Source organism: Syngnathus acus, chromosome 20, assembly GCF_901709675.1.
Source record: "Syngnathus acus chromosome 20, fSynAcu1.2, whole genome shotgun sequence".
In the NCBI taxonomy this organism is placed as follows: domain Eukaryota; kingdom Metazoa; phylum Chordata; class Actinopteri; order Syngnathiformes; family Syngnathidae; genus Syngnathus; species Syngnathus acus.
This window is the reverse complement of record NC_051104.1, coordinates 6,304,431-6,326,839: the sequence shown is the minus strand read 5'-3', so window position 1 is coordinate 6,326,839 and position 22,409 is coordinate 6,304,431. Positions and strand designations below refer to the sequence as shown.

At 41.8% G+C, this 22,409-nt stretch overlaps 5 protein-coding genes across 8 annotated transcripts in view; 4 read left to right on the top strand and 1 right to left on the bottom strand.

Moving 5' to 3' along the window:
* The first annotated feature begins 97 nt into the window (after positions 1-97).
* LOC119139581 (palmitoyltransferase ZDHHC20-like) lies at positions 98-4,839 on the top strand. 2 transcript variants are annotated; one of them, XM_037280391.1, is made up of 14 exons: positions 98-243; positions 640-666; positions 931-1,025; positions 1,118-1,238; positions 1,327-1,396; positions 1,494-1,526; positions 1,612-1,732; positions 1,917-1,952; positions 2,110-2,248; positions 2,334-2,460; positions 2,559-2,648; positions 2,711-2,817; positions 2,917-2,964; positions 3,059-4,839. In XM_037280391.1, exons 1-13 carry the CDS (start codon positions 126-128, stop codon positions 2,958-2,960), a joined length of 1,128 nt encoding a protein of 375 aa, XP_037136286.1. In that variant the 5' UTR covers positions 98-125; the 3' UTR covers positions 2,961-2,964; positions 3,059-4,839. The 2 variants fall into 2 exon arrangements, with proteins under 2 accessions (XP_037136286.1, XP_037136287.1); XM_037280392.1 differs by lacking the exon at positions 1,917-1,952 and having other exon boundaries at positions 99-243.
* A 991-nt stretch (positions 4,840-5,830) lies between these two features.
* slc51a (solute carrier family 51 subunit alpha) lies at positions 5,831-10,596 on the top strand. Its single transcript, XM_037279380.1, has 8 exons — positions 5,831-6,050; positions 7,243-7,394; positions 7,479-7,552; positions 7,617-7,775; positions 8,203-8,314; positions 9,174-9,320; positions 9,395-9,500; positions 9,655-10,596. The coding sequence occupies exons 1-8, from the start codon at positions 5,975-5,977 to the stop codon at positions 9,810-9,812; spliced, it is 984 nt and encodes a 327-aa protein (XP_037135275.1). The 5' UTR covers positions 5,831-5,974; the 3' UTR covers positions 9,813-10,596.
* A 466-nt stretch (positions 10,597-11,062) lies between these two features.
* Positions 11,063-17,507, top strand: pdk3a (pyruvate dehydrogenase kinase, isozyme 3a). Its single transcript, XM_037279377.1, has 11 exons — positions 11,063-11,448; positions 13,283-13,424; positions 13,554-13,625; positions 14,233-14,417; positions 14,481-14,570; positions 14,663-14,740; positions 14,851-14,927; positions 15,022-15,123; positions 15,196-15,303; positions 15,380-15,493; positions 16,357-17,507. Exons 1-11 carry the CDS (start codon positions 11,346-11,348, stop codon positions 16,504-16,506), a joined length of 1,221 nt encoding a protein of 406 aa, XP_037135272.1. The 5' UTR covers positions 11,063-11,345; the 3' UTR covers positions 16,507-17,507.
* A 170-nt stretch (positions 17,508-17,677) lies between these two features.
* Positions 17,678-22,409, top strand: part of pola1 (polymerase (DNA directed), alpha 1) — a 32,644-nt gene continuing 27,912 nt past the window's right edge. Inside the window, exon 1 of one of the 2 annotated variants that reach the window (XM_037279376.1) lies at positions 17,678-18,635. The gene's annotated coding sequence lies outside the window, so the exon portion shown is untranslated. Of the gene's footprint in view, positions 18,636-20,493; positions 20,732-22,409 lie in introns of those variants that run through there. The other variant, XM_037279375.1, reaches the window with a different exon arrangement.
* Positions 18,215-21,952, bottom strand: pcyt1ba (phosphate cytidylyltransferase 1, choline, beta a). Of its 2 annotated transcripts, none has more exons than XM_037279378.1 (8): positions 21,751-21,952; positions 20,137-20,236; positions 19,954-20,070; positions 19,710-19,861; positions 19,555-19,633; positions 19,341-19,483; positions 19,073-19,261; positions 18,215-18,990 (listed from the first exon to the last, which is right to left on the bottom strand). In XM_037279378.1, the coding sequence occupies exons 1-8, from the start codon at positions 21,829-21,831 to the stop codon at positions 18,766-18,768; spliced, it is 1,086 nt and encodes a 361-aa protein (XP_037135273.1). In that variant the 5' UTR covers positions 21,832-21,952; the 3' UTR covers positions 18,215-18,765. The 2 variants fall into 2 exon arrangements, with proteins under 2 accessions (XP_037135273.1, XP_037135274.1); XM_037279379.1 differs by lacking the exon at positions 21,751-21,952 and adding an exon at positions 20,882-21,450.

Sequence of the window (22,409 nt, the reverse complement as noted above, 5' to 3'; positions counted from 1 at the left end):
TGCGTATAACTTAACCCCCCGGTGGGTTTTGTTTACATTTGCCAAAGCAATTATTTCCGGGTTGCGTGGTTTGGCTTCGATGACGTCACACGCAGACGCTCCCTTTCCCCAGTAGATGGAGAAAGATGGCGCCCATGCACGTACTGAGATGCTGTCAACGGGGATTAGCATGGATACCTGTGATTTTCATCGCTTTGGTCGTCTGCTGGTCCTATTATGCCTACGTGGTGGAGCTTTGCATATGTAAGTAGACTCCTCGCTGCCCTGTTGTGCTTCGTTTAAGCCTTTTTACCGCCGCTGTTTCCATTGTACTCGACACACAGCCGCTTTTTTGGCCAGTAGGAAGTAAATGGACTGCAGCCCAATAATAAAACTGGCAAAATTCTCTTGATACAACGAATTAAAAGGCCGACAGCTGTCATTGTTTTGAGTCGAAGTATCATTGAAGTGATGAACGTGCTTTGGACCGAGACAAACTTTCCCCGTGCCTTGCTAACAGTTTTAGGTTGAAGCTCAATGGGGAAGTCGGCATCCTTCCTTTTTTTTTGTGCTTCATTTGGTTGCCTTGTCATTGCAAGCACTTGCAAAAAAAACATTTTTATTTTTATGTGTCACTAATACGTTGTTTGTCTCTTACAGTCACCATCACTAGTATAGGAAAGCAGGGTAAGCTTTTTTTTCTTTAATGAGTGTTTCCTAAGTCTTATTGGTTTGCTAGCTCACCTTTCTCTCAAAGTAGTGATGGGAAACTAAAGCTTCATTTTTGCTTCATGAACCAGTTTTCTTTTCATCCTCTAGATGGCACTGTTGGTTTATAGAAAGGGGCTTAAGGAATGACAGCTCAATAAACACAACTGGTTCATGAACCTGAAAGCTTTGTTTTCCCATCACTCCCTCAAGGCTAACATTTTTCATATTTCTTCCCCCCAGTTGTATACCTCATCATCTTCCATTTGTCCTTCATCATGTTTGTGTGGTCATACTGGAAGACCATCTTCACAAAGCCTGCCAACCCTTCCAAAGAGGTAAGCGTGTGATCCAGATCCAGAGTGACCCCCGCGGTGCTACTCGGGTCAATAGTCTAAAATATCATGTTTTTGTTTTACGCTCCCTCCAGTTCTGCTTGGCCAAGGCGGAGAAGGAGCGCTACGAGAAGGAAGAGCGGCCAGAATCCCAGCAGGAGATTCTGTGTCGAGCCGCTGCCAGTTTGCCACTTTATACCCGCACCGGAGCAGGAGGTACTTTTGCACTGTTGTTTTGATGCTGCAACAATATGACGCGTACAATGCTGACGTCAGTTCTGACCCAGTTCTGATTTTGCTGCAGCAATTCGTTACTGCGACCGCTGTCAAGTTATCAAGCCCGACCGTTGTCACCACTGCTCCGCGTGCGACATGTATGTTTCTAACCACTTGAACGCAACAACATTTGTTGGCTCTTCTTGTCCGTTTACATCTTTAGTCATATTTCATCTGCCTCCATCTTTTTTGTAGGTGTGTGCTAAAGATGGACCACCATTGTCCCTGGTACAAGATCCAATCCACAGAGCTAATGAAACAGTGTTGATGCAAATAAGGTCCAGTCTAACCTCAGTCCTTTGTCTTCCTCCAGGGTGAACAACTGTGTGGGCTTCTCCAATTACAAGTTCTTCATCCTCTTCTTGGCCTACTCGCTTCTTTACTGCTTGTTCATCGCAGCCACCGTGCTGCAGTATTTCATCAAGTTCTGGACCGTGAGTAATGACACACTCGGGCACAGTCTTGATCTGTTTGAAGGAGGAGTCGCACCCCCCTCCATCCCCATGTGACCTCTGTCCTTCTTTTGCGCTGTGACCTTCCGTATGTGTTCACACCCCTTTCCTGCTTCTTCTCCCCCCCCGGTTTTCCTAACGAGTCTCGTTTCTGTTCGTACTAAAGCTTTGCCGGAGAAAATCGGCTGAGAACTGTCCAAAGGTAACACAGCCACCCCACCGCATTGTGGTGATGCTGTCGCCATCCCTCCCTGTTTCCAATTCCATCGCCAATCATTCCCCCCCCCCCCCCCCCACACACACACTTGGATGTGTTATTGATGCTTCTCTCACTTCCCTTTTGTCATGTCTCTCCACAGAATGACCTGCAGGAAACTCACTCACACGCCAAATTCCATGTCTTGTTTCTCTTTTTTGTGGCGGCCATGTTCTGCATCAGTATTCTCTCCCTCTTCAGCTACCACCTGTGGCTCGTCGGAAAGAACCGCTCCACCATCGGTTGAGTCTTCAATTCACCTATTACTTGGTAATGGATTTTTGAAATGATTTCCATTGTGACCTGATTTTATTGATTATGTCTCAGAGGCGTTCAGAGCGCCCGTCTTTAGGACTGGGTCCGACAAGAACGGCTTTTCGTTGGGGTTCCGGAAAAATATAGCTCAGGTGTTTGGAGACCGGAAGAAATACTGGCTACTACCAGTCTTCACCAGGTACTAAAAGTTGTCTTTACTGTTATTAGCTGTTATATTAGCTGTAATTATTTCCACTTGGATGTTACTTGGGCTGACTTAGTTTTCGTTTCCCACAGTTTAGGAGACGGTCTGACGTTCCCCACTCGGCTCGTCAACGCCGACATCGAGCAGCCGACAGCCGTCTCGCACCCGGAGCCTAATAAAAGGTGATCAATCAGAAGTGAAAGAATTTGATTTATTATGATTATATTTGTTATTTTGATTGCAGTGAAGTGATCGTGAGCCCACTCAGCGAGTCGCACAACCGCCTCCTGAACAATGAGCAGCACACTAACAGCACGGTACAACACGTGGCGAGTAATCCCATCAAGTCAGGTGAGGTTTACCAGAATGGAAAAAACTTTGATGTAATGCAGTTTTTACAAATGCTTGGGATAATTGTAAGTCTTTGTCGCTAACTGTTTGCTTTCACAGCCTCAAATGACACCATCGCCATCTCCATGGAGAGTGAGTCCTAACCAGGTGATTTGTTGATTCTATGAATAATTGTGCGGCGTAGTTAAAGCTAGCGATAGAAATCCACCTGATTGGCTATTGTGTTTCCCCCCCGCCACAGGAGCCACTCCTCAATCATCCAGTCCGATGCCTTAAGCTGTGCGACACTTTCGCTCATCGCCATGGTGACGGCCCCTCCGTGCAACCTCAGAGTAACGATGGAAATGCATTCCTTTTGCCTGTAACAGCACAGAGCTGCGTCCATGGCGCTGGTGTTTTTCCGCATGCAGCAACAACAGCAGCACACATACACACATTTATTTCATTGTATCTGGATCGGACTTTTTTGGTTTCTTATCTAATCCTATGCGGGAATCACAAGCTGCTTTTTTTTAAAAAAAAATAATTTTTTTGTGCCAAAAGCTACCTGGATCCACATCAAGAGGCACAAAGCTGCAGTCAAAAATGGGAGAAAAGCTGGATCGTTACCATTTTTGTTTTCTATGAAGAATCCACTGATGGGACTATTGGTTTTCTTCTTTTGAACTGTATTCTTGAAGGACATTGAATATTTCCCAGCACAGATGTCCCCAGATGCCTGGGTCAGTCACCGTTTTTTTGTATGAGCACAAGACGATGCATTTGCACTGCGCATATTATTGCTGTATACATCAAACAGTGCTGCTCGTTTGCAGGTCGGCAAAGCATCACAAGTTGAATGATTTGTGCGCGCGTGCGTCTTTATGTTTTTACGCATTTGCTCGTCCAAAAGTCGTCCGTTTACGTTTGGTTACGTCTGCAGTGCTCGACAAATTCAACACTTATTGCCAAAATAAGGGCTGCACCAGCAGGAGCTCAGACTCCTGAACTACAAGTGTTTACAGCATCCTTAGCTTTACCTTAACCTCTGTGGGCCAAACAACATTTAAGAGGCATGGCACTTTTTGTTTTCGCACCGTGTTGTCTCATTCTAACCAGCAGATGGCGACAAAACCTGCTTTACCTGCTGCACACAAACATGATCTCAAATACAGTCATATTTTTGGATCATGACAAAAATTAATAATTTTGAAGACTTGAGACCATCAAATTTGGCCTTTTTTTTTTTTGTTTTGCTTATTCCGAGCATTAGCATGTGTTTTTGAGTGGATTGTCTTGTGTCCTTGGCAACGCAGGGATTATCATCGATCTCACAGTATCTCAACAGTTTTTTTGTACAGACTTTTGATTTGTAGGATGACCAAACGACTAAGCGAGGAAATCTGTTCCACATATGCAACTTACCCGTTCCTCATGCACTTATGTAATATTAGTGTGTCCGATCGCATCCTCATGACAGTTGAGCCTCCTGCAAATCACATCCCACGCTGTACACGTTTACAGCCATTTATATATTGTATAGAGTGACCTGTGGTGTTGTACAATGTTTTCTATCATAGCTGTGCTACATGTAAGCAGAACATACAAGTGTCAAATGGGCTTCATGTGCCATCTAATTATAACAAATCAAAATGATTTGACAGAACTCAAAACAAGCAGAAGTTATATAGCCTTTTCACTAATTTCCATGTATTCACAATATTTGGACCTATCAATCTTTCATTTTCTATAAATGCTCTTTAATCTTTTCTCTGGGCCTCGACGCGTGCGTGTGTATTTTTGCACTGTGTTGTTTTGTAATATTATCGTCTTGAGAGAAATGCTTCAGTGCAGCAACCTGTTTTTTTACATATGTTGTACCTACCGGTGTGCATAACACCAGAATAAAGCCCCTCAGCATGACGCCTCGCTGTCAGAAAATATGATTTGAGCCTTGTGTCAACGTGGTTGAAACTGAAAGTGAATCATGTTTGAAAGCAGCTTTACTCTGCTGTGTCCTAATAAATGAAGCCATAAAACCTACAAATGTGCATTTGTCCTTTGAGCATAGTTCCATGAGATATTCTCAGGGATTTGTCCTATTATAGGCAAAGGTCCAGAAATGCCAATTCAGCCCCTCAGTCCAAAACTATCCTGCGCACACATTAAAAGTGGAGTCTTGTGTGCACAAGTGTACCTAATGTTGTGTCTGGTTAGCGTGTGTGATAACAGTATTTGAATTAAGCCAGCTTTGGAGTTGAACTTTTGGCTATCTGTAACACACAGGCCCTTGACTCCTCTTGGAAGGTTGTCAAATGAATACAAATCACATGTCAACTCCAATGCACTTGATTCCAAAATTCTTTCATGTGTCCATTTAATGCAAATATGAGGGCGAGATTGCAAAGTAGCCCATTTGCTGAGATTCTAAAATACTTTTTTTTACTTGTTCAGCATGCAATCCTTGGCTCCCAAGGCAATGGCCTCCATGTCAGTTTTTGTTAACGTGTTGAAAAGCAAACACGTCACAAGGTCAAAGCAGCCTTGCTTTCACTGAACAACTTTGGATGGATGGCTCATCCATTACAGATAACACAAAATACACTATTAAATGGTGAATTTGACATTACTAGGGTTACACCTAAATAGATTATTGGAATGCAAATTTGTATTTTTGTTATGTTCCCAAATTGATGTCCAAAATTATAAAATGTAAAAAGTACTCTGAAATTAGATAAATTTCCCAATAAAGGGTTTCATGTTGCCATTTATTTACTATTTGAATAAAAAACATCTGAGGTCAATTTTAACTTGATTGATTCTCCTCATTAATATTACAAAAACATATTTTTTATAAAATACACATTATATTATGTTCCCGAATATGTATTTTCTTCCATAAAAGCACAAAATATTAAAGGCAAATGTAGCATCAAGCTAATATTTTCCTCCGTTGGGAGGAGTGCGTCGTGTGCAGGAGTGGGCGGGCCCAACGGGGTGCGGGGGTGCCCCACTGCCCCTGATGCGTTTATGACAGCACCGCCAAGCAGCAACACGCTCTTTTTACTTGGGAATCACAACACCGCGACTTCCAAGTTCCGCGCGTGTCCTTGGATGCCAACACGGGACCAGCACACGACGCCAAAGTTCCACGGTGAAAGTTTCGGGCACCCCCAACATGAACGAATCCATCATCCCCACAATGGACCCTCGGTGCAAGGGAAAGCCTCCCCTGGCTATGGACATCATCCTCCGTGAGTAGACTGTTTTTCGAGACGGGAAGTGGGCTTCAGGTGTCATGATGATATCACCCTCTAAAACGTTTTATTGGGCGTGATAGCAATTCACGTCTCACCATTTTGTTTTCACAGCATCCAGTTTAGTTCAAAACATTTGTTTCACTGCATCAATTTATAAGAGGGAAAATAAACACTAATCCAAAGCACATGGGAGATGTTGGAAGGAAACAAACACACGTTGAGCAGAGGCTGAACGTGTGAGTTGGAGAAAATCTTGAAATAATACTTTTGGACAATTTAATCAGAAAATCGTTTCGCATGACTTTTTATTATCTTGTTCAGTTGTACACTGATTACGTGACTAACTGCGATTTAAAATGACAACATTCAGGGCGTCAACCAAAAATGTGACCTTTATGTTGAGATTATTTGTCATTTGTTTCTGACGAACTCTACCATATATTTTTAATTGAAATGGTGAATTCAGGCAGTATGCATCATTCCAGAGTGTGTTAGGAAACACTTCCTGAATGTTCTGAACTTTTGTTTCCAAGTCTCCAAATTGTTTCCATAGTTAATAAAATCTTGATTCAATTCGTCCAAGATAATATTTCACACTAAATAATTCTTTGACCACACATGGGGAATTAAGGTGTAAAGGATTGTGACCAAATAATCCAATAATACTATATTTCTCAAAACCAGCTGTGTCCTAATCCTTAAATCCGTACATAGAACTCAAACTGGATTACCCCGGTTTCAACACAGGATGCAGGGAGAAAATCCCCTTAAAGATGCCATGGTTGTCATGATATGAAACTATGCATGCAATATAATAAATCAAAAATTAAAAGTGCACTAAATGACTTTGAATACCAGAAACCCAGTGACACTCACCACCATAAATGACGCTCAGTTACGGGCAACCAAATAAAATCACCAACTCACGCTAGCTTTCTTTCTTTCTTTTTTTCTTTTTTCAAGTTTAAATAACATGTGTACCATCTTTTAAATGAACACCAGATGTGTGTTCTTTTACATGGAAGTTGTATACACCACTGCTGACACACAATGAGCAAGCTAGCTGCCTGTTTTTACTTTTGTTTCTTTTTCCACATTTACTTGAACTGTGTTAATGTTGCAACAGTCCAGATGTTACCTTTTTTAAGATGATCTATTTTCCCTCATGTGACTTGTTTCTCCTCAGAGTTGGACCTCTTTGGCATCATCTTATATTCTGTCCTCACCTTCATGGCAGCCACGTCCATGTTGCTATTCATTGAGGAGTGTGTTTATATTTATAAAAAAGTGCCAGCCCATAAAAAGAGCACTATCATATGGGTGAACGGTGCAGCACCGGTAAGAATGATTTGTTGTGAAGAAATGCTTGTTACCATTTTTGACGATCCCTAATTTGTGTGTGATTTTTTTTTTTTTGTCAAGGTAATCGCCACCATGTCCTGTTTGGGAATGTGGATCCCCCGAGCCACCATGTTTACCGATATGACGTCAGCTTGGTGAGTGTGCCGTCTTCTGCTCATTCCAAATCTACTCTCGCCATCATCCTCTCTCTCATTGCAGCTACTTTGCCATCGTGGTGTTCAAGTTCCTCATCATGATGATAGAGGAGGTGGGCGGTGACGAGGCGTTCCTGCGGCGGGCGACGAAACATAAATTGAGGATCAGCACGGGGCCGTGCTGCTGCTGTTGTCCTTGCTTGCCGTTCGTAGCCATCACGCGGTAAATACTTCACTGACGGGATGCAGTTTCTCGGATTTTTGGAACATTGCTTCACACTCTTGTGCAAACGCTTTATCATATATGGAAAGCTCATGTAGTTAATGAAGCACACATCCTCCCGACCTCCACATGTGTGCACATGTGAGACATTATGGAGGATTTTTTTTGTGTGTGGGGGGGGAGCAGTTTGAAAGTTACGTAAAATGAGGAGATCCTCTGCACATGTTGTACTTGGAAGGCAGGTTAAACACACTCTTGGCCATTCAACTTTTATTGGTAAAGGCAGCACACGGTTAAAAGTTCATACACTATTTTTTCCATGCACACACATGGAGGCAATACTAAGAGAAGTGGCTCCTGATGCATCTTATTATTTGTGCTCCGAAGTGGTCGAAAAAAAAATCACAAATGTTTCCCTCTGTTGCAGGCGTTCTCTTTTCCTTCTCAAACTTGGTTCCTTCCAGTTTGCTGTGCTCAAAGTCGCCTTTACTGTCCTCTCCATTGTCCTGTGGACCAACGGAACCTTTGACTTGGCGGATGTGAGTTAATCGCCTTGATACCCGTATCGGTTACTGACATCGTAAATGATGAAAGATTGGATCATTACCTGTACATTTGTTGCATATTACATTATCCTCTATCATTAATAATAATTCAAAGCTCCCATGTCAAACGTGTATGTATATGTATATTAAATGATATATTTTATGATATTAGATTATATGATATATGATAATATGTTATTATATTACATTGGATAAATAATATATAAATATAAGATTATTTAAAAATAATATATAAATATTATATCATTTTTCATTATTATTATTTTAATATATTTTATATTTAATATTACAATTTTATCACAACTATATTTATTGTATATTTATTAGTATACATACACTCATTCTATATCGATATTACTGATTTGTTTCAAACCTTTACCACGAGGGGGCGACAGAGCAATTCAAAACCGCCGCCAAGCCTCAAATTGGAGGGTTTCGGTTCAGAGGTTTACGTGGATAAGTAGTTTTGCCCCGCAGCATGGCTAGATTATATTTTATGATATTAGATTATATGATATTATATGATAATATATTATATTATTTTATATTGGATAAATCATATATACATGTAAGATTATTCAAAATGATATATAAAAAATATACAATTATTTTTTTTCATTATTATTATTACTATATTTTATATTTAATGTTACACTTTGATCACAAATATATATTTATTACAAGTTCAAATTCCTAAACTATCCAAACGTTTTTGTCCTCTGTGACTTTGTTTGGAAACTTTTCAATGGAATTTTTCGTTGCTCATTATATTCCCTGTCTGTTGTGTCCTGTCTTGTATTTGCTGGCACTCCCCCGTGTTCGACTGATTCAGCTGAGCATCAGCGGCTCTGCAATCTGGATCAACCCCTTTGTGGGCATCTTGACAATCATCGCCCTGTGGCCTGTGGCCATCACGTTCATGCACCTCAGGATCACTTTACGCACCCTAAAGATCATCCCCAAGTACGCCATGTACCAGGTAGGACTCAAGATCCACACCTCATGACATCAGCATGGGATTGTCAGCTCCAACAAGTGTTTACATGTTCGCAGCTCGTGCTGATCCTTAGCCAGCTTCAGTCTGCCATCATCAACATCTTGGCTTTGAACGGAACCATCGCCTGCGCACCGCCATTCTCTTCCGCCGCCAGAGGATACAGTGAGTCACCATCCATCATCTCTCCCTCACCTTTTCTTGCTTCATCAGCAATGACTGTGGTTTTGTGTTGTTGTTGCCCCAACTCCACCTGGACTTTAATCATCTGTTGATTGAAACACGTTGCTCCTTATGACGTTCATGTGCATCTCCACAGTGATGAGTCAGCAACTGCTGATCCTGGAGATGTTTATCATCACGCTGGTAACACGTCTGCTGTATCGGCGCCTCTATGACCCGCTGCCCGAGGAGGAGGAGGAGGAGTGCGATGACAATGAGAACACCAAAATGGTTACTTTGCAGAAAGCTGCGTGAGTCTGTCTTAAACATTTGTGTGTTTTATCCTCGTATTAAGTGTGTTTCATCAGGAGATTACTGGATGTTCAATTGACTGAGCAGACTTCTTGGTTGCACAAACTTTATAGAGTGTAATAACTTTTGCTGCCGATTCGTCTCCGTTTTTTACCATTGTAAAACCCTGAGAAGTTATGCAAGAGACTTTTGGAATGTAAGAGACTGTTTGTTCTCAAATTTACAACTTTGTAGAGGGAATTAATATTTAAATATTTGTTCATGATAATGAATCTGCAAAACATTCTCGACTTGACACAAACCGGCAAATGACGTCAATATTTTAAAACGATCAATTCAGGTTAACCTCGTGTTCCCTGGAATAATATGACATCATTTTCAGTGACCAACCTGTAACAGTGCAGGTTTCATATCAGTGCCTTCATAGGAATGTACAGGAAACAGATTTTATTTACATTAAATGTCTTTTAGGAGATGCTATTGCATTAATGATCAACTGTTTGTTTTTTGTTAGTTGCTGAATCTTTACTGTCACTTTTGTCATGTGCAAGACGAGTACAGTTGACATTCCAAAGACCTCTGCTTCTGTTTTGTTTTTTTCCTACTGCCTGCCTGCTGTTTTTTTCCCCTCCGTTAGGTGGCAGCAAAATACTAATTCTGACGTTTAATATTAAGTAGCATTATTCAAGTGAGGACAAAAACTGAGAGAATAACTGGGGATGAATTAATAAAAAATATGAATGGACAAGGTTAAAAATTAATCAAGTCGTAAAATGTTCAAATTTTGCATAGAATGGTGTAAGTTTTGATTGATAGTACTGTTGTCCAATAGTATTGCTACTCGTTCGCTACGTCATTTACTTTTAGCCAATCATTTGTAGCATACTGGCAGCAAGGTTGACTCGTGACGAGGCCGACTAGACCGGAAACAAGCACGCGTTTCACAAAAATAAAATGGAACATTTGGTTCCACTGGAAAAAGAAAAAAGTATTTACATATTTGCTAGTAGATTTTAAAATAGCATGTTAAAACAGTCGTGTGAGCTCATTTCTATTAATTTATGGTAGATTTATTTCATGGTTTTCCTTTGGATGATTATTAATTGCAATAAATTATGATATATGACATATAGTTGCTGATTTGCTGTCCAAGGTGTTTAAGAACATCAGTGTCACAAGAACATTACTTTTTAAAACAACGAACGTTTATCAGACGAGCACTTCCGCAAGCGACAATTATTTTGAAACGTCTAGGCAGAAGTTGCAATCGAAGACAAAAACTTGACACGTATTTCGCAGGTCTGAATTGATAAACAATGTAGACACAGGAAGACCAATTGGAGGATTATTGCTTCAATATCAGCCATAAAGCCGTATGGACAACAAGCGTTCATCTCGCTCCGTGTCCTGCGGGCGCAGACCGGTGACCTCACCGCCTCGACTCAACCGTCAACACCAAGCGTTCGATTGTCAACATTACAGGCAATGAACGGTAGTGCGTCTCGGGATTCGTGAAGGTCCAATTAAGGCATCAAAATGAGGTTGTTGATGTCTCTACTGAAGAACACCAATCCCAAAGTGGAATATTACTCCAGGTTCTCACCGTCTCCGCTCTCCATCAAACAGTTTTTGGATTTCGGTAAGTGGAAGCATCAGTTGTCAGGTGGCTGTCAATGCTCATTTCCGGTTTGGTTAACGACACGAGGATGATGATGATGATGATGTGTTACTCTTCCAGTTTTGACAAGCTACACTAAATATTATTGTCCAAGTGTCCTACAGATGTTCGTTGGTTCTGCATAACAGCGCCTGTTTCTTATGTAAACATACAAGACTTGTAACTCTACTTTCATATTCATACATTCAGAAACCACAGTTATTAAATGCAGTTCATTTGAATCATTTATTTAAAGTACTGTACATGACACAAAGACACCACTATCATAAAAATGAACCCTTATATTGGATCTTATTTGACGTACAGGTAGGTCAGCCTCTGTTCAGGAAATGTCAAATGTCTATTCCAAAGCAGATTGCTTAACTGTGGTCAAATTCATTAGAATTCTACAAATGTTTACATGGACATAAAATTGTTCTTAGTGGAGCCTTAATAAATGTGTAATTAAAATAAGAATTTTTGATACAGTGGATTAATATAAATGCACAGGAATAGTTGATGTGCAGGTGTGTCTAATACGTGAATTATCAATGCCGATGCAGCTTGTCAAATTGTTTTCTTTTCAGTGACGACATAGATGGGTTTTTTTTTTTTTTTCCCCCCACAAAGGCTGAGTCTGTTACCGTTTCGAAATACTTGAGGCTTGAAAGTCGAGCAAGCGGTTGTTAACTGTAAGCTTTTCCTTAATCCATGTGTGATTAAAAGCGGCCGTTGACATGGTCAACATTGGTGCAACGATCTTCTCAGCAAGCCAAGTAAGGGTCAAGATACACAGCGTTTGATGTTTTCCGGTCATTTCCATCATTCAGCTGAATCAGAGGAAGCTGACTTGTTCTGTGACGTCATTTGTTTTTTCAAGGCAAAGCACGTTTTTGTTGGTTCACAAATTGCATCACGGGAAACAATGTTTACATGATATTGTCGTACAGCGATGGATTTCTTCCTGCATTTTCCGAAAACAATCTTCCCATGTCTCCCCTCACTGAGAGGACTTTTTGAAGTGAATCCAAGTCTGATCTTCCTCTGTGACCTTTCGATTTGGTAAATAATTGATGGTTGATTAAAGATAAAACACTCAAGGGTTAAAAACAACTGTTTAATCAGTGCCTGATAAGCAAAATGTCGACTCTAAGCTGTAGTTGTGCTCCACACATACTTAGAATCTCTCGCATATAGTACATAGCATTTATAAAATGGATTAAAAACATAAGGATGGATTCCAGTTCACTATAAAGTCAAGCGTGATCTAAAACGAAACGATGTATAAATGAACAGATGAGCACAAAATGCATTTTGAAGGGAATGATCTTGCTTGCAAATATAATTTTCACCTCAGGTGAACACATTTCTAAATAAACACAATTACAGTAAGTCAGATGATGTGTGGAGGTAGTCATGTTAGTCATTGCTGAGTGTGCACTTCAAACAGAGATCATGGCAATTAGCCAATGACGTCAAGTTAAACTTTTAATGTCTTTTGTCCCTTAAAGGCCACCGTACATATAAAGCTTGTCATTTCGATGACTTAACTCATGTTTCAAAAATATTTAGAGCACTCCATTGACTTGTGTCATATTACATCTTGAGCCAAACAACATGAGGAGCAAGTGAATGTTAAAGCGAGATTAAAAAATATTGTGTCGTCAAAATTAGCTGTGCCGTGGAAACGTGCTTTATATTAGAAAAAACATCTGATTTTCACAGATTCTTCTTACTGCTATAAAGTTAAACCAATTTCAGGATTGCTCTCCAATATTATCAATATGTTCACCTCATTGATCGGGTTTTGTTCCAGGCAGGGAGAATGCATGTGAGAAAACATCATACATGTTCCTGCGTAAGGAGCTGCCGGTGCGTCTGGCCAACACCATGCGAGAGGTCAACCTGCTGCCCGATAAGCTACTCAGCCAGCCGTCCATCCGTCTGGTCCAAAAATGGTGAAATCATTTGATTTGTAAAGAATTTGCAATGAAGGTGGAATTATTTGAAGTGAAATTATATATGGCAGTCATTTGATAAGATGTCTGATAACAGATGCCCTTTGCTTTTTTAAATTTTTTTATTAGGTACATGCAAAGCTTCGTGGAGCTGCTGGATTATGAGAACCGGAAGCCTGAGAATCCTCATGCGCTGAACGAGTGAGTGATATGTGGAGGCGTTCATAAATGCACACATTGTTTCGTGCTCCTTTATTGCTTTATGACACGATGTAGTTTGTTAGCACATGCACACTTTATGGACAAAAGTATTGGGACATTACTGAAGAAAATGTGGACGGATGTTGGACTCGCTCTCATTCATACCAGGGGCGTAGAAAACAATTTCTCAGTGAGGCGTGGCCAATGTGTTTATTTCATGAAAGAATTCATTAAAAAAAAAAAACTCAGTCTAAGAATAGGCTATTGCACCCATATGAAGATGGCAGAAAAATCACAGATATGAAAATTTGGTCAGGAGGGTGGCCACAGAGTGACAAGGGGCAGTTTTGGCCACCCCTGGCCACCCTATAGCTCCGCCCCTGGCTCATGCCAAAGTTGTTTGAGGGATAGAAAATGAAGGAATGTATATATGGAGCTGTGTCCCAAGGGTTTTGTCCACAATGTCACGCAAGTATCGTGTACACTATAACAATGGCAATGTGATAAACATCCATGGCTGATAGCAGCACAGAAGAATTTGAAGCCCGTTGGCAACAGCGCTTTGTGAGAATTGCTCCACTAACTTCTGTCCTTGTTGACCCGTCAGCTTCCTGGAGCTTTTGATCGAGATCCGGAACCGTCACAACGATGTGATTCCGACCATGGCGCAAGGCGTTGTCGAGTACAAGGAAAAGTTTGGCTTCGACCCCTTCATCAGCAGCAACATCCAATATTTCCTCGATCGCTTCTACACCAATCGCATCTCCTTCCGCATGCTCATCAATCAGCATAGTGAGTCTTAGTTGGGATGATGTTAGCTTGTTCGCGCGCGGCTAACCCGGGGGACCTTTCCAGCGCTCCTGTTCGGTAACGACACCAACCCGGCTCATCCCAAACACATCGGCAGTATTGATCCCACCTGCTGCGTGGCTGAAGTTGTCAGTGGTGAGTTTCCAGACATATTAGGAGGAGGAGCAGAGAAGCCAAACACTTGATTTTGTTTCTTCTACTTAGTCATGTGGTCTTTGTTCCATCAGATGCTTATGACACTGCCAAAATGCTTTGTGAGAAGTACTACTCGGCTGCTCCTGAGCTCCACATTGAAGAGTTTAACAGTACGACTTTTTGTTATTATTTTCTCAGCCCACCTTGAGAGTTTTGACGTATTTCCAAAATAACTAGAAACATGACGCCGAATGGAGCCTTTCTGTTTTTCCATCATTAGTGAAGAGCCCCAAAAGGTCCATCCAGGTGGTCTATGTTCCCTCTCATCTATTCCACATGCTGTTTGAACTCTTCAAGGTTTGTAACCTCCTACGTTCCTAAATCTAATTACACTGCATGTGACACTAACTCTAGAATGGGCATATTTAATTAACTCACGCTTTATGTCCAGAACTCAATGAGAGCCACAGTGGAGCTTCATGAGAACAGCACAAAGGGATTACCCCCAGTGAAAGCAAAAGTCACTCTTGGTAAAGAGGATCTGTCCATAAAGGTGACTCCGACCCCCTCCAACCCTCCATCCCGTGTGGTGTTCTTATCTCCGTGTCTTTTGTGCATCTCCTAGATCAGTGACAGAGGTGGAGGAGTTCCTCTCAGGAAGATCGACCGCCTTTTCCACTACATGTACTCCACCGCCCCGACGCCCAGCCTGGAGCCAGGCGCCGTCCCGCTGGTCCACTTTTCAAATTAACATTTTTATTCCACGTCGTGCGCGTCGTGAAATAACCCGCTCTCATTTGTGCTTTCAGGCCGGTTTTGGCTACGGTTTACCCATTTCTAGGCTCTACGCCCGATACTTCCAAGGTGATCTGAAGCTCTACTCTATGGAGGGTGTGGGCACGGATGCTGTCATCTATTTGAAGGTAAACAATGGAGTAGAAGGCGGGCTCTGTAATGATATCTTTAACGTGTTCTGCGTTGCTAAAAACAAAACACATATCCAATATCACTGTGGTTCCATTTTCTAAACACCCGAACCAACCCACTTGTCTAAAATGCTCCAAAACAACTACAAGTCTCGAAGCATCATCATAACCTTTGTATTCCTTTGCATTTATTGACCATATTTAGATGAAAGGATTATGTGTGCACAAGATTATTTTTACTGTTCAGGTAGATACACACTAATTTGATGACATCAGCCTCACATTGATAGTCTGTTTACATAGTTGTCACATTGACAGCGATGAGATTCATAGCAGCTTTTTATCCATATTTGGAAGTGGCCCAATCACAATTTGGGGGTATAACAAAAGAGAAGGAGCCCAAAGAAAAATCTTTATTTTTGTTTAAAAGCCAGCGTGAAAACCGGAAGCAGTAGGAAACAGCTGTTTGGTCTTGCCTAAAGTAAAAAAATAAATAAAATAAAACTAATAATGACTGGTTGTAGCGTGTGTGGGTGGGGGGGGTCACATGGTACTATTTGTAGAACAAAGACTTCCTGGAGTGTCCCTTGGTTGCTCCCAAAGGGCAATCAGACAGCTGTATTTTCCTTTTGTTGTTAGTCAGCAGGATAACAGAACATAATAGCGATCCTTCCGGTCTGAAATTGGGACAGCGTAATAGTGTGCACTTTTGAAAACAGCTCATCATTGAAAATCCAAATTGCAGCAAGTGCAAAATTGAATCGACCATTTTTTTCCCCCATCATATAACATATGTGACCTAAAAAAAAAAAAGACTTGCAGATATTCTAAATGTCCCACCATTCCTCATTTGTCGGTAGGCTCTGTCGAGCGAGTCCTTTGAGCGTCTTCCCGTCTTCAACAAGTCAGCGTGGCGACATTACACCACCAGCCCCGAAGCGGACGACTGGAGCAACCCCAGCAAGGAACCGCGCGATGCCAGCAAGTCCAAATACAAAACCAACAGATAACTCAGCACACCCCTTTGCCATCAAAATATCCGTCTTTAGTATCGATGTCATCCAGCAGGTCTCGTTTCATTAAGAACCGGCGACGCCCGCTCAAATATCCTTTCACCTTTGGTGTGCTGCTTGGCCTACCTTAGCTTGGCGCAGTGAGTCTTCATCAGCCAAAGGTCATTTTGGCTTCTCCCCTCACACCCTGGCTTCGGGTTTCTTCGAGAGGTACCTTTGACCGGACGCACAAAAAGGCCAGTGTGGTAGGAGCAGTTGTATTTGGGAGTCTTGTTTCAGTCAAGATGGGATTCTGCAACTCAGATAAAGCCTTACTATTGATTATTATGTTTTAGGTTTAGAACAGCAATTTTTTATTTTATCTCATGAGCAAACACACCACTTGTAAACATTTATCAGCTTTTTCCACTGGATTGCTTTTCTTTTACTGTAATTATTTTGACTTCAGAAAAAGTCATTCCTTTTAATCAAGCAGCACATAAATGTTTTGAAGGCTGCAAAATCAAATACTGCTGAATTGAACAGTACAAAACAGTGCACTTTACTCATATTACACTGAATATATACATTTAATTGTACTTAAATTCGACTTAATCAATTGTAAAGATTTTTTTAATACGTCTTTGAATTTCTCTCATAATAATGAAAGATTGAAAGCGGTGAAGAGAAGAGTTTGTCTTATGACGGATGGCCTGTTTAAGCCTTATTTGCATCTGTTCTTTATATATATTGAAGAAGAACTCCAGTCTGTACATCTAACTATAAATAATATATTTGTTGCATATGTATGCAGCAGGCCAGCTAGTGCTGGAGCGATGGCTTTCATTTTCCCCATCTCACAGCTTCAAATGATGTATTAATATGCATGAACTGTGATGGTGACCATATGCAATCATCAACCAAAAAGCCAGCGAGAGCAAAGATTTGATTCACCTTTGGTCAAACATGACAATAAATAAAAAAAAAAAAATAGATGTCGTGCGTGATGTGTGTAAGGACAAAAATCGTGTTGACTTTTTATTTACATACCAAGCTGTTTTAAGAATAAAAAAAAACATACATTCCCAAAGCGTGTCTTAGATCTTATAATGTTTTGGCAGGTGAGTTTTATTTGATAGTAATCATCATTTTGAGTTAAGTTGCAATTCCACCATGAAGACCAACAGTAAAAACATTTTGAAAATGGTCAAGTTTGAAGTCTTTTCTAGGGTGTAACGTGTGAACGGTGTCAAGACAAGATGAACGTGACCACGGGTGAGCTATTTTGAATTCTTCAAACTTTCCGTGTTTGGGTTAACAGTCATCATGTCACAGTGGATGCACCAAAACAGTATTGCTTTTATTATGAGTTCATTGCGCTTTGCTTCAAACTACGTATGCACATTAGGGTTAGCCGATATTTACCCTTAGCTTTGTGGAATAAAAGAAACAATTGATGAAGATTAAGTACAAGTCAGCAAATCGTCATCACTTTAAATTTAGTTTGGAGCATCGTTTACGCAATTTCCCCTCATTCTCGTCTTCTCCTTTAAAGTTCCTGTTTATGTTGCGTTGCACTTTCAAAACGACTTTTAAATCTTGTGTATATAAAATGTGTGTAACAGTTGAGCATTTTAGAAGAATCGATGGTTATTGTTTGCTAAAGCTAAAGCAGACGTTTACCAACATGATTAAACACAAAAGATTATGCTATGATGAAGCACTGGAGAAAATAGAAATTTATTACTCTTGAGATCCTAAAATGAGTCGATTTGGACAATATTTAGATAAGAATGTCTTTAAACAATTACTCGATTGTGATGATTTTGGTAATGTTTTTTTGCCGATTCATCAATTAATTTCGACACCTCGAGTGGTGTTTTTACTGAACTAAAATGGCGTCTTGTGCAAGCTTGCAGTGTCCCTTTCGATTCAACAGTTTTCTTGGGATTTTTGCAGGCGCAGTCAGTTGACACGGAGGACGCCTTGCATGTCACACACAAGAAGAGAAACAAAAACAAGGAGGAGGCTTGACAAAGCTGTGGGAACATTTACAGCGGCAATTCCATTCGTCTTGATCTTCTGTCATCTTCCACCCCGGTGATGGCTTCGACGGACTTCCCATGCGCAGAAATCCCACAGCTTGGGTATGCTTTGCTATTTTCCTTGAGGTAAAGTGTTTTTGCTAGTGTTTGTGTGAGAATCGTACGTGGGCGCACGTGTGACAAGTTCACAGGCAGTGTTCTATGAATGCACGTTGGAGCGTCCGCCGTTTGTCTACTTCTCGTCCTCGTCGCCTTCGCTCATGCTGCTGATGGAGGCCGAAGCTCCTTTCGGGGAGGTTGGAGGCGAGGGCCGTGCGTTGTGCCAGCGGGCGGGTGGAGACGGCGGCGACGGCGAGCGCAGGGGGGAAAGTTCACGTGTGGGGCTGTTGCAGGGGGACTCTCTGGGAGACAGAGCGTAGGAGAGCATTCGTCCACTGCGCTCCTGAAACACTTGCTTCTGCTCAAAGCACAGGAAAGGAGGGGTCAAAGGTCAAGCCATCAACCAAATTTCTTACACTGAACTTAAATAATATGCTTACCCAAGTACCATCAGGTCCAAATAATTCCAGGAAGTTGCCGATAAACTCCCTGGATTTTTCTTCCCACTTCTGAATGAGGTCATGACTCTTCTCTTCCACACGGTAGACAAAATGTTTACTTTTCTCCTCAACATTGCGAACCTTCTCTTTCATCCGGTCCACTTGGTTTTGAAGCCGGTACTTTTTCTCCTGTCAAAGATTACATAGACCAGTATTTGTTCAAGACAAATTTGGACTTGTTCTAATAGCCAACAGCATCAGATCTTACGTTAATGTAGCTGACGTTGAGCTCCTTGGCCGTGTAGCCACGTTGGAGGTTGCGACGGGCGTAGACGTCGTAGTCACGGACAATCCTGGTGATTATATCCGATGTGGAGATCCCTTCGGTGCGTTGAGTAGGCACGAACATTCCTAGATTGCTCACACGACAAAACCTTTCCTTTAATACGCAACCGTTTGTTGCGTCACACAAACATACCAACCTGCTTCCTTGATGTGTTTGTAGACATCCTCGGTCCCTGCCGAGGAGTACGGAATATCATCATGAGCCACAAAATCGATCTGAGGAGCAATCACATGACATTGTATTACATGGAATCACCTCGCACAATCTGGCCCCAAGTGTTTGAACACGTACCTTGTGTTGCTCTAAAAATTTAGGCGTGAGTGTCCAGGGAGCATCCCTGAGCACCTCATCGACGTAGCGGCAATGTCTGAGCGCTTCGTATCGTTCCGTCTCGGTCATGACTGTGAAGCCTTTGTACTTATGGGTCAGCTCATCGCTGCACACTGTCATTAAAAAACACGTACAGCTTACAACGGGGTTGAGCTAGATTCTTATCGACTTGACCGGTGGCTTTTTTTTTTGGGTTGTCTCTCACCTCCCACGATGAGGTACGTGTTGGGGAAAAGGTTCTTAGCCTGCATGAGAGCACGGGCATGGCCCGAGTGAAACATGTCGAAAATGCCGTCGGCGTAGACTCTCACTGGACGGTCCACTGTAAACACACATTCCAAGCGGTTATCCTCACGAGGTCACCTTGTTGAGCACGAGGAGTTCTTACCCGGGGTGCCTCTGCGGGCTTGAGCGATGGTGAGCTTTTCATGAGGGGCGCGGCAATCGCAGCTGGTCTCCCTGACAAAGATAGCAGGCTCAGTCAGCATCTGAGGAAAACAACAACAATCATTAAAGTAATGCCTTAGATGTCGGATCCATACATTAGCAGCGTGTACTTTGCTCTAGGTGTAGCAGTAGCACAAAAACAATGATGCAGAATATCGGCAGGTGATGAAACGTACGCTTGTTTGTGCACATTTGAAATACAAACGATCCCAACATTTTGATTTCTTTGTTCAAGCAGGAAGAGTGTTTACGCTGCAGTAACAGCCACAATACCCATAATTCCTTGGGTGAAGTGTAAAGCAGGAGAGGGGGGGGAGGTAGCTAACAAATATTCAGCACAGGACAGATGGCAAAGCTTAAGACTAACTGTCTGTGAGCACAGCGGCCTATCAGGATGAGCAATCGGCACAAGTCAAGAATATCTGCCGTAAGAAGGATTAAAGCGAAAAAGAAAGGACGTGAATGGAAGGACTGCAAAATGGAAAGAGAGCAACAGACAGTCGGAGAGCTCGGTGCACCTCTTTGTCCTCACTGCGGTAATACCTTCATCCTACCCACTCACTGTTCAGCATCTCCCACGGGCACATGTGATACGGGCATCTGTTTCATAACCAATCCCCTTTTGTCTGCCTTTCACTCATACCCACACAGCACTACATAACAAACACAGCAAAAAAACATCTTACCGTCCGAGGATGGGGACAAGTGTGTTCCAACTCCTCCATTATTCCCAAACTCTCATGGGATGTCGCTGTGGTCGCGCGTTATGTGACTCAGCATCAATGAAATGATGCCTCTCTCCTCACCACTATGTGCTTCTTCCACCCTTGCTCGCATCCCTCCTCCCAATCGCCCAGTCTCTCTGATGCTCTCTGCCCTCCCCTCCCATCCACTCTCATCTCACGGCTGCACAGAGGAGCTGCCTGCAAAGAGAACCCACTCTGCAAAGCCGTCCGTGCACCGCACACTCACTGCCAGTCACAAAAAAAGGATCAGCAGTAGTCACATATTCCTTTTAGGGAGAGGGACACTTCTCTGTGAGAAAAAAAAATAGGAACAAATCTGCCCTCTATCACCATGTTTACGTTTGGGCGTGAGTTGCTCGTCTCTTACGAGAGGATCTTGGATGGTTCGCTGATCATCGGCAGAGATCGCTCACCCAATCACAGTAGTGAAAAAAATGGTAAAGGAGGACTCTACATATTGAAAACACAGCACAATTACATTGTGACTTGTATTTGAACTATAGTCTTCTCAGAAGCCATCGGACAAGCCGCTTCAGCATTTTTATAAAAATAAATGATTTCTCTGTCACCCCTATGTATAAGTCAAGTGCCCCCTTTTGCCCCGGGAGGAAAAAAATATTGGCGCCGCCCCTGTTTATAACCACTTTTGCGACAATTTCCAGGTACCGTCATATGCCAACCCTGTTGTACATGTTTGCTAATTAATATTAGATTAAAATTGTAAATTGTATAAGTACTGTTTTGTACAAGTAACATTTATATTTACAAAATAGTTAGAGCATGAGTTTGTTTGTCAATGCGAACTTTACCTTCTCGGGTCCTTTTCTGCGCCGATGACGTGTTGCATATGAGCAAAAAGGGCGTGCTCGGGTGCGTCGCTCTTTCGCCATAGCGTCCAAAAAGCATATGCATTACGCCACTATCGATTGATAAGTGTTTCTCCTCCAAGTACTTTTTCTGTAATGGTAACACTCACCACTATCTCGATCATAGACATACGTGATGATGACCAGTCAAGTGTGCTGACCTTATATGGCAGATTGTTTACCACGACCATATGGTCAGTGTCTCCATGGATTAATTCAGACGGCTACATCTAAAAAAATAAATAATAAAAAGATTATACATCCAGTGTAAATATGGCAAAATGTAGTGTAGTTTAACTGTAAAAAGCCACAATGGACAGTTGGGATGAGGAACAAACAGCCATTGTGGTTTTATTGTAGACAGTGGCAGAGCTGTGGCCTCAATCTAGGGCACCAATCTATTGTACCCTCCTAAATTCCGCCTCATTACCATGGAAACGAGTTTAGATGGGATGCATGCACTGTATTGGTGCACAACAATGACCCTAATCGTATGATTAATCATTCATTTAGACGTCATATTATTTCCTCACACAGCTACAGATCATCATACACCCTTCCTCCAATTGAAATGGCTAGAAATCATCTTTTTTTTCTTCAAT